Source organism: Quercus robur, chromosome 11 (assembly GCF_932294415.1).
Source record: "Quercus robur chromosome 11, dhQueRobu3.1, whole genome shotgun sequence".
In the NCBI taxonomy this organism is placed as follows: Eukaryota; Viridiplantae; Streptophyta; class Magnoliopsida; order Fagales; family Fagaceae; genus Quercus; species Quercus robur.
This window is the reverse complement of record NC_065544.1, coordinates 15,876,723-15,885,666: the sequence shown is the minus strand read 5'-3', so window position 1 is coordinate 15,885,666 and position 8,944 is coordinate 15,876,723. Positions and strand designations below refer to the sequence as shown.

At 30.2% G+C, this 8,944-nt stretch overlaps 1 protein-coding gene across 1 annotated transcript; it reads left to right on the top strand.

Annotated features, from left to right (window-relative positions):
• Positions 1 to 335: 335 nt before the first annotated feature.
• On the top strand, positions 336 to 6,936 carry LOC126705534 (probable LRR receptor-like serine/threonine-protein kinase At3g47570). The gene is made up of 4 exons (XM_050404590.1): positions 336 to 1,047; positions 2,610 to 2,681; positions 4,230 to 6,221; positions 6,379 to 6,936. Exons 1-4 carry the CDS (start codon positions 951 to 953, stop codon positions 6,732 to 6,734), a joined length of 2,517 nt encoding a protein of 838 aa, XP_050260547.1. The 5' UTR covers positions 336 to 950; the 3' UTR covers positions 6,735 to 6,936.
• The last annotated feature ends 2,008 nt before the right edge of the window (positions 6,937 to 8,944 follow it).

Genomic DNA, 8,944 nt, shown 5'->3' with positions numbered 1-8,944 from the left:
GATCATTATTGATTCTATAGTTCCTTTTTTTCCTTCATTGATCCCACCAAACAGTACATGCATGCATGATGACTGATCCTAATCTCTATTGAAAATTTTTACTTAACCACAAGAGAAAAATAACGGAGGTCTGGAAATGAATAGAAGAAACCGATGTGGGCCATGAACTTTGTTACTTTCTTTTTTTTTTTTTTTTTTTTTTTGTGCTATGAACTATGTTACTTATAACTTGCATCTCAAATTTTAAAATAAATAATTTGCTCATATATTCCCCCAAACGACAAAAGGTACAACAAATGGTTTTCTTTTTCCCTATCCTTTTCTTATAGAGACCGTGACTACAAAAAATAAAAAGTGAATGTTGATTTAGTCATCCTCTTCTCTTTCTTCGTAATTCAACAACAGTGGATATCTCCATTTATAAAAACATCATCCAGCCACACTTGTTTGATACAATAGTTGGCCTCACATATCAACCGACAGATAGAAACTCATGGAGATTTCTTCCATTTTCGTCTTTTTTGTGTTGTTGTTGGTACACTGTTTAATGGCTAGCACAGCTATGGCAGTAAGGACCAACATCACCACAGACCAATCAGCTATCCTTGCTCTCAAAGACCATATCACTGTTGACCCTTACAAAACCTTGGCAAGCAATTGGTCTTCCTCTACCTCTGTTTGCAACTGGATTGGGATCACTTGTGGTGCCAAACACCATAGAGTCACTGCCTTGAATCTTTCTCACATGGGTCTTTCAGGAACCATTGCTCCACAAGTGGGAAAACTAACATTCTTGTCTCATTTATCCTTCAGAAACAACAATTTTCATGGTTCTCTGCCCAACGAGTTAGCTTCCTTGCGTCGGTTGGAAGTTGTCAGCTTTGGATTGAACAACTTTTCTGGAATGTTACCATCATGGCTTGGGTTCTTACCTAAACTTCAAGTGTTGTATGCTTATACGAACAGTTTTGAAGGTAATATTTCCAGAATCTCTAGGCAACATATCGTCACTGAAAGTACTTCATCTCAGCGACAACAATCTTTCAGGTTAGATGCCCTCCACTATCTACAACTTTTTATCTTAAACTATTTTATGGTACCCAACATCTTGTCCTCTTTCCTTTATCTCGAGAAAGAATCTTTTGCATAAATTATTGGGTAACAAGTAATGCGCACATATTATTGAACACAAAATACACATTTTTTGCAAATACACTTTATTCAAAATATTTTATCATTTCTTATACCCTATATTATATGCATGCCTTGGTTTTTTAAGACATTTAATATTGATTTTTGTTTGAATTAACTTAAAATATCAATATTTTTTTTTTATATATTAGATTTCATTTCCAACTATTAAAAGGTGAGCTAATTGAAAATTTCATTAAAAAATATATAGCATTTTAAAAAAACAACAACATATAAATTTCGCCAACTAGGTTAGGAGATATATATATATATATATATATAGGCAAAGTTAAGAAAAACTTAAATTAGAATTTAAAATTATAATATAAATTTGCGCCATGTATCTAAATTTATGTGGGGACCATACAATAATTATCCACTTATGTTTGTGCCATATGTCCACTTAAGTTTTTTAATTTTTGTGTCAAGTGAGTTAATGAGTACAAAATACTAAGAATCTAATATTAATGAACTATAAAATAAAATAAAATAAAATAAACCAATCATATATATTCAATAAAAATCATCACATAACAAAGATCACCATACATTCTATTTTATCAAAAATTAGAAAAAAATATTCATAAATAGTATTAAATTCAGGTAAGATTTTAATATGTGACTAATTATGTTTACTTAAAAAAATAATTTAACTAATTATTTATATTTTTATGACAAAATTGTGTTTAATTTTAAATGTATCCATGTGTATGCATGTGTTAAATAATAAGGGTATAAGTGTATACTTTTGTATTAGTTATCCAAGAAATTAAAATTCACAACATGAGTACAAGTCATTTGAACAATCAAAGTTCAAAGAAAATTCACTCCATACGTGACATAGCTACAAATTAATCAATGATTCATGGGGTTCATTTGGCGTCTCCTCACATCACAATGGTGATGTGCTGGACCCAACTTAATGTAAAAAAGTAACATTAGTTCGAATTGTGAGAAGTGTTACGTCTATAATATTTTCACAACAAATCATGAATGATAAGTTATTATTGATTTTAATTTTATTCTATCAGAATTACTTTTTTATCCACTATTAACAATCTGCTACTTAGGATTTATTATGAAAATATTGTAAACATAACATTTTTTTGAATTATTTGAGAATTCTAAGTTTAAAGTTTCCCAAGCTTTTCCACGTTATGCAGATATCTTCCTTAATTATGAAGCCTGAAAAGATATAAGCTGTAAAATTGATTGTTTTAATTTCCAAATAAAAAGTTCATACTCTATCACTAGTTAAGTTAAGCCTAATCATGACTTTTGAGTGGAGTTGTGTGTATTTGTGTTAGAACTATTTTCTCTCTCCCTTATGTGTGTGTGTGTTTGTTTCTCCAAAAAAAAAAAGGTTAAGTTAAGCCTACCAGCTCATTGATCACTTGTATACCTTCTGAAATTTGCAGGAGTAATACCAAAAAGTTTGGGAAACTGTACTTCTCTCGAGATAATTCACTTGGATGACAACAATTTTATAGGTATGACCACTTCAATTTAAATACTATACTTCCCCTTCTGCTCCAAGAGTATTTGAAATTTTAAAAAATTAGACCCATCAATTGCAATTATTATTATTATTTTGAGAATCTAGACCTAGAGGCCAAGTATTATTGATCAAAAATTGAAAAAGATTTAGTGTATCATTTGTTTCTTTTTTTCTTTTTTTTGCTCTAAAAATTATTTTGTGTTTATGGTGTATTATATGTCTCCTCTCACATAAAAGTAAGTCTCACTATAAGTTAAGTACACATGAGATTCACTTTTATGTTAGAAAAATATATAATATACTAGGTTATTCAGAATAATTTCTCATCCAACCAAAGTGGTGAATATTGTGTACACATGGTGCAGTGTGTTTATAAAGACCACATTAATTAGTGTACTCAATTCATATTACAAGTCTTAGTGTCTTACCAAAAAATTGTTACAAATTGATATGTTTGTTTATGGTGATTCTAGTAGACGAACATACCAATGGAGATTTTGGAGAATCAATTTTACACAATGAATGGAATAAAGGCTAACAGGACTAATTAAACTGATTTGCATCATTATATATTACTAGCTTGTAACTCCAGACATATGTAAAGATACACTTAAAGATATACAATAAGATACATAATATAATTCTTATATATATATATATATATATAATATTTAAATACTATTAATAGTCATTTTTATATTTTGTTAAATCTTTTAAATTTTGTAAGGATATTATTAGGTATAAAATGTAAATTGTCCATATTATTATTTTTAATTATTATGAAAAACATTTTTTTTTTTACAATTAATTTATTCTAAACTCTTTGGTTTTTATACTTAATAATTCACTTGAAAGAATATTTATGATGTGGTCCCACATTTGATTCTAAAATTAAAAAATAAAACTCTTTAAAAGTAAACAGTTTAGGACACATGGTGTAAAATTGGAACTCTAATTTGGAATTCTAATTTAAGTTTCTCTTAGTTTTACCTATTATTATATATATAGATATATAGATAAGTCATGCACAAATTACTATTATAGAGCAAGTAGAATAAACAAAAAGTACTCTCCTTAAAGAAAAGATTTAAAGGGGTAGGTTTTCCACCTTGGCTAAAAAAATTGAATCTTCTTTCATTATCTACATAGAGTGATTTGGATGAGTACTATTTATTGATTTGCTTATTTGATTATTATCGTTATTTGTATACGTGTGTCTGTGCGAGATTCGCCAAAAAGCGATCTTTGTTTTTTACCTTGTCAAATGCACTTAATTTTTTTTTTTTTTTTTTTTTTTTTCATTTAGTTAGGAGAGGAAAATTTGAATCATAGATATCTTCATTGAAAATTTCAAGAGTTATTAACCCATTGAATTATATGGCTCTTGGCTCAAACGCACTTAGTACATAGGATGGTTGTGGCCTTTTATATGATAGTTGCCATCAATTTTTCTAAATACATAGGATGTATATTTCAAAGAGAAAAAAAATTATATTTTGTGGATAATGAGGTTTGAATTTGTTTTGAGTTATTGTGGCAGGTGAAATACCACTTGAGATTGGCGCACTTCAAAATCTGACACAAGTAACTTTAGCTAATAACAGCTTAGCTGATCACATCCCAGATGCAATCTTCAATAGCTCAAAGATTGAAGTCATTAGTTTATACATGAACCAGCTCTCAGGCCATCTTCCACCAAGTATAGGCAATTGGCTTCCAAATCTTAAGGTGCTATACCTATGGGGCAATGAACTAGAGGGAATAATCCCCAGTTCTATCTCAAATGCTTCTACGCTCGTTGAACTTGAGTTGGGTGCAAACAATTTCTCTGGCTCTATTCCTAATACTTTAGGAAATTTAAGGCATCTGGAGAGACTCAACTTAGTCAACAATTATTTGACTAGCAACTCTTCAAATCTAGAATTGAGTTTTCTTTCATCGTTGACAAACTGCGTAAATTTGACAAGTATAGTGGTAGCGGAAAACCCACTGAATGGAACCCTTCCAATTTCCATAGGAAATTTCTCTACTTCTTTGGAAAAATTTGTAGCATTTAATTGCAACATTAAGGGCATAATTCCAAGAGAGATTGGTAATTTAAGCAACTTGATGACCTTAGACCTAAAAAACAATGAATTGGTCGGACCAATTCCATTTACAGTTGGAAGAATGAGAAACCTCCAAGGTTTGTATCTTCAACACAATAGATTGCAAAGATCTATACCAAATGGTATTTGTCAGTTGAGGAACCTGGATGAATTATTTTTAAACCATAATAAGCTCTTTGGACCAATACCAACATGTTGGGGAAGTCTTTCTAAACTTCAAAAGTTGTACTTGAATTCCAACAAGCTGACTTCCATACCCCCATCCTTTTGGAGTCTTACAGACATACTGCAAATAAACTTGTCCTCTAATTCTTTAAGTGGCTATCTGCCATTAGATGTTGGGAAATTGGAGCATGTAACACAAATGGACCTATCATGGAATAAACTATCAGGTGACATCCATGCTATTAGAGGCCTATGTTCTTTGGTAAGCCTATCCTTAGCTCATAACAAATTCCGGGGTCCTATTCCTCAATCATTTGGTATGTTGATAAGCATGGAACACTTGGATCTCTCTGATAACAACTTCTCAGCAGAAATTCCCAAGTCTCTAATGAAACTCAAATGCCTTAAATATTTCAATGTGTCTTTCAATAGATTGCAAGGTGAAATTCCATTTGGGGGTGCTATTGCTCAATTCTCAGCTTCATCATTCATGGGAAATCAAGCATTATGTGGTCCACCTCAACTTAAAGTTCCACCCTGTGAAACAAGTAATGCTGGACAATCAACCACTGCAGTTATATTAAGGTATATATTACCGGCAATGATTGCAACAATACTAGCATTATTCCTCATATTTGCTCTGCTGAGATGCCAAAAGAGAGACGCAAAACATAATGGTCAAGGAGATTTGTTAACTATAGCAACATGGAGAAGAATAACATATCTAGAACTTGAACAAGCAACAGGTGGATTTAGCGAAAGTAACTTAGTTGGGAAAGGGAGTTTTGGCTCGGTGTACAGAGGGATGCTTTCAGATGGGACTAGTATTGCCGTAAAGGTTTTTAATTTGAATATAGAAGGAGGGTTCAAGAGTTTTAAAGCTGAATGTGATGTATTGTGCAGTATTCGCCATCGTAATCTTGTGAAAATCATCAGTAGTTGTAGTAGGATTGATTTTAAAGCCTTGGTACTAGAGTACATGCCCAAAGGGAGTCTTAAGAAGTGGTTGTACTCTCATAACCACTTCTTGGATATGATAGAAAGATTGAACATGATGATAGATGTTGCATCATCATTGGAGTATCTCCATCATGGTTGTCCTTTACCTGTTGTTCATTGTGATTTGAAGCCCAGCAATATTCTCCTAAACAAAGATATGGTTGCACATGTGAGTGATTTTGGCATTTCAAAATTCTTAGGCAATGAAGAATCTATAACACAAACCATGACATTGGCCACTATTGGTTACATGGCACCAGGTAATGTTTCTAGTTTACAACTCAATTTTATGTTTACAAAGACACACACACAAACACAAAGTTGTCTTAGAAAAGTATTGAGCATTTTTTTTTTTTAATTATTATCAAGAAAAGATATTGAATACTTTCTAACAATAAATTTCAATCAAACTTGTAGAGTATGGATCACAAGGGACCATTTCCACACGTGGCGATGTGTATAGTTATGGCATTTTGTTGATGGAAACATTCACAAGAAAGAGTCCCACCGATGAAATGTTTACAGAAGAAATGAGCCTAAAAGATTGGGTAAAACAGTCAATACCCCTTTCAGTAATTGAAGTTATAGATGCTAATTTGTTGAAGAGAGGTGAAGAGAATTTTAATGCTAAGCTGGATTGTATGTTGTCTGTTATGCAATTGGCTATGGATTGTTCAACAGAGGTACCTGAAGAGAGGTCAAACATGAAAGATGTCGTAACAATACTCAAGAACATCAAATTGAAGTTTCTAAAGGATGTTGGAGAAGATTGAGAATATAAATTTGTTTGTAGTTTTTCCATGTTTGTGCGCTTGACTAATTATATTTTGTAGATTATGCTACTCCCCTAGATTAATACTGAAGGATGTAATTTACCTAAGTATGTTTAACTATATATATTGGAGGCAATAATTTACCTAATCTATATATTACTAAAAGCTGAAGCGTAGCGTTTAATGCTGCTGCTCTTACGTTGCGCCACATCAGCTGCCATGTCATTCTTTTTTTCCTTTTCTTTTTTAAAATACAATTTTTCCTACAATTTTAAAATGACTTTTACAATTTTCAGCCCTATAAATGTAGCACACTACTTATTTATTTACTTCTACTATCACCCTATAATAAATCCAGATCACTACTTATTTATTTACTTCCATTATCACCCTATAAAAAATTTATATAATTAATCCAACCCACCTCTTATTTATTTAGTTCCACTATCAAGCCCAACCCAAAACCTTTTCAGTTTAATTTTAGGGTTTTATGTGAGCCTTTTCAGCTTAAAGGGAAAGAAAACAAAACAAAAAAACAAAACAAAAAATAAAAAACAAAAAACAAAAACAAAACGTTGAAGCCTTTCAACCTTTAGGGTTTTTTTTTTTTTTTTTTTTTTTTTTTTTCAATTTTCTTATAATTGTTTTTAACATTTATTTTTTTAATATTTACACTTCTCCAACTTTTTTCTCTCCTTTACCATTTCATCTCCCCACTACCCTCTACATTAATACCATTCTTCCTCTTTCCCTTCATCTTCCATTATTTTTGTCTCTTCTTATTCACACCCTCTTACTATAAATTTGTCACTATCTCTTATATTCTATGCATAGTTTTCCCTCACCAGAAAAAAAAGGTACCCTCTCTCTCTCCCTCTCTCTCTCTCTCTCTCTCTCTCTAAATTTTTTGGTGGATTTTTTTTTTCCTTGCATCTCTACTTTAGGTTGATAATTTTTTCTATTCTTTAAAACTCTATTTTGGGTTAATGCGATTTAGTTTTGTTTTTTAAATTGCTGTTGTCTTTTTTTTTTTTTTTTTTATTCTCTTTGATTGTTAAATGTTATCCTATTGCGTTCTAAAGAATTAAATATAGCACATAAAAATATAATATTATTCTATTACATAGCATGATTTGGATAATTTGGTATTTGTTCTGTTACATAACATGATTTTTTATAGTGTTCAATTTAGATGTTAAACTATGAGACTTTACTAATTTTTGTTTATTTTCTAATCCTTTGTGATGGACAAAGTACTTTTAATAGTTGTATTAGAAGTACTCTATAATGCCATTTATTTAAAGAAAAGCAAAGGTTAGCCAAACAAAAATAATTAGATAGGTGACAAATTTGAACTTTTGCAATTTTATTTTTATTATTATTATTTTATAACAATGCATCTATAGAAATTTAATTCTTAGATTTTGCTAATAATTTTTTATTTGATAATATGTTTTGGGCAGCCGAAATTATAATTTCTACAAAGAAAATAACTTTAATAGATTATCAAAAACAAAATTTTATCCTAATATTGGTTCAATTAATCATTGTTAAGTTTTATTTTTTTTTTTAGTTTACTTTTTTTTGGTGTTTTGGATTGTTCCTATATTACATTTATGATTGTTCCTATTATAAATAAAAATATAATTACGAAATACATTACTCATTATTAGATTAGTTTAAATTGTAAATTTTTTTTTAATAAAACCACTATAAAAATAATTATCACGCGCAACGCACGGGTTCGCGGCTAGTAATGGTAATAGACAATGCAATGATTAGTAATTCACAGTTAGCAACCAACAAGATAAACATATATAAGAATATTATTAAAGATCGTCAATAAATAATGAAATAAATATTTTCACCTTGTTTAAAAAATCCTGCAAATTCACAAATATCATCAGAAATGAAATCCATCAATTCAGTGTTTTTCTTCACAATTTAGAAGCCTTTCTTTTAATTTTGGTAATGCTATATGATTCAAAATTTTCATTATTATTTGGTGCTTTCCTTGACGAGTGGCCTTTGTTTAGTCTAAGATTAGAGTTACCGTTATTTTGATTTTCATTAGCCTAATTTTTTTTATTCTTCCTTTTAGGCATTGATATCTATCATTTTTTTTTTAAATGTCTTTTGAATGCTATCATTTTAAGTATTGAAATTTACCTTAGATCCAACAGTGCCAATAAAATCAGAAGAATCGTCTT

What these genes read in the sequence shown, in the direction of transcription:
- LOC126705534 (XM_050404590.1), top strand. Translation starts at nt 951, where the DNA reads ATGCTTATACGAACAGTTTTGAAGGTAATATTTCCAGAATCTCTAGGC. An exon ending in CAGCGACAACAATCTTTCAG is followed by an intron (nt 1,048 to 2,609) that starts GTTAGATGCCCT and finishes TGAAATTTGCAG; the next exon opens with GAGTAATACCAAAAAGTTTG. An exon ending in TATTGGTTACATGGCACCAG is followed by an intron (nt 6,222 to 6,378) that starts GTAATGTTTCTA and finishes TCAAACTTGTAG; the next exon opens with AGTATGGATCACAAGGGACC.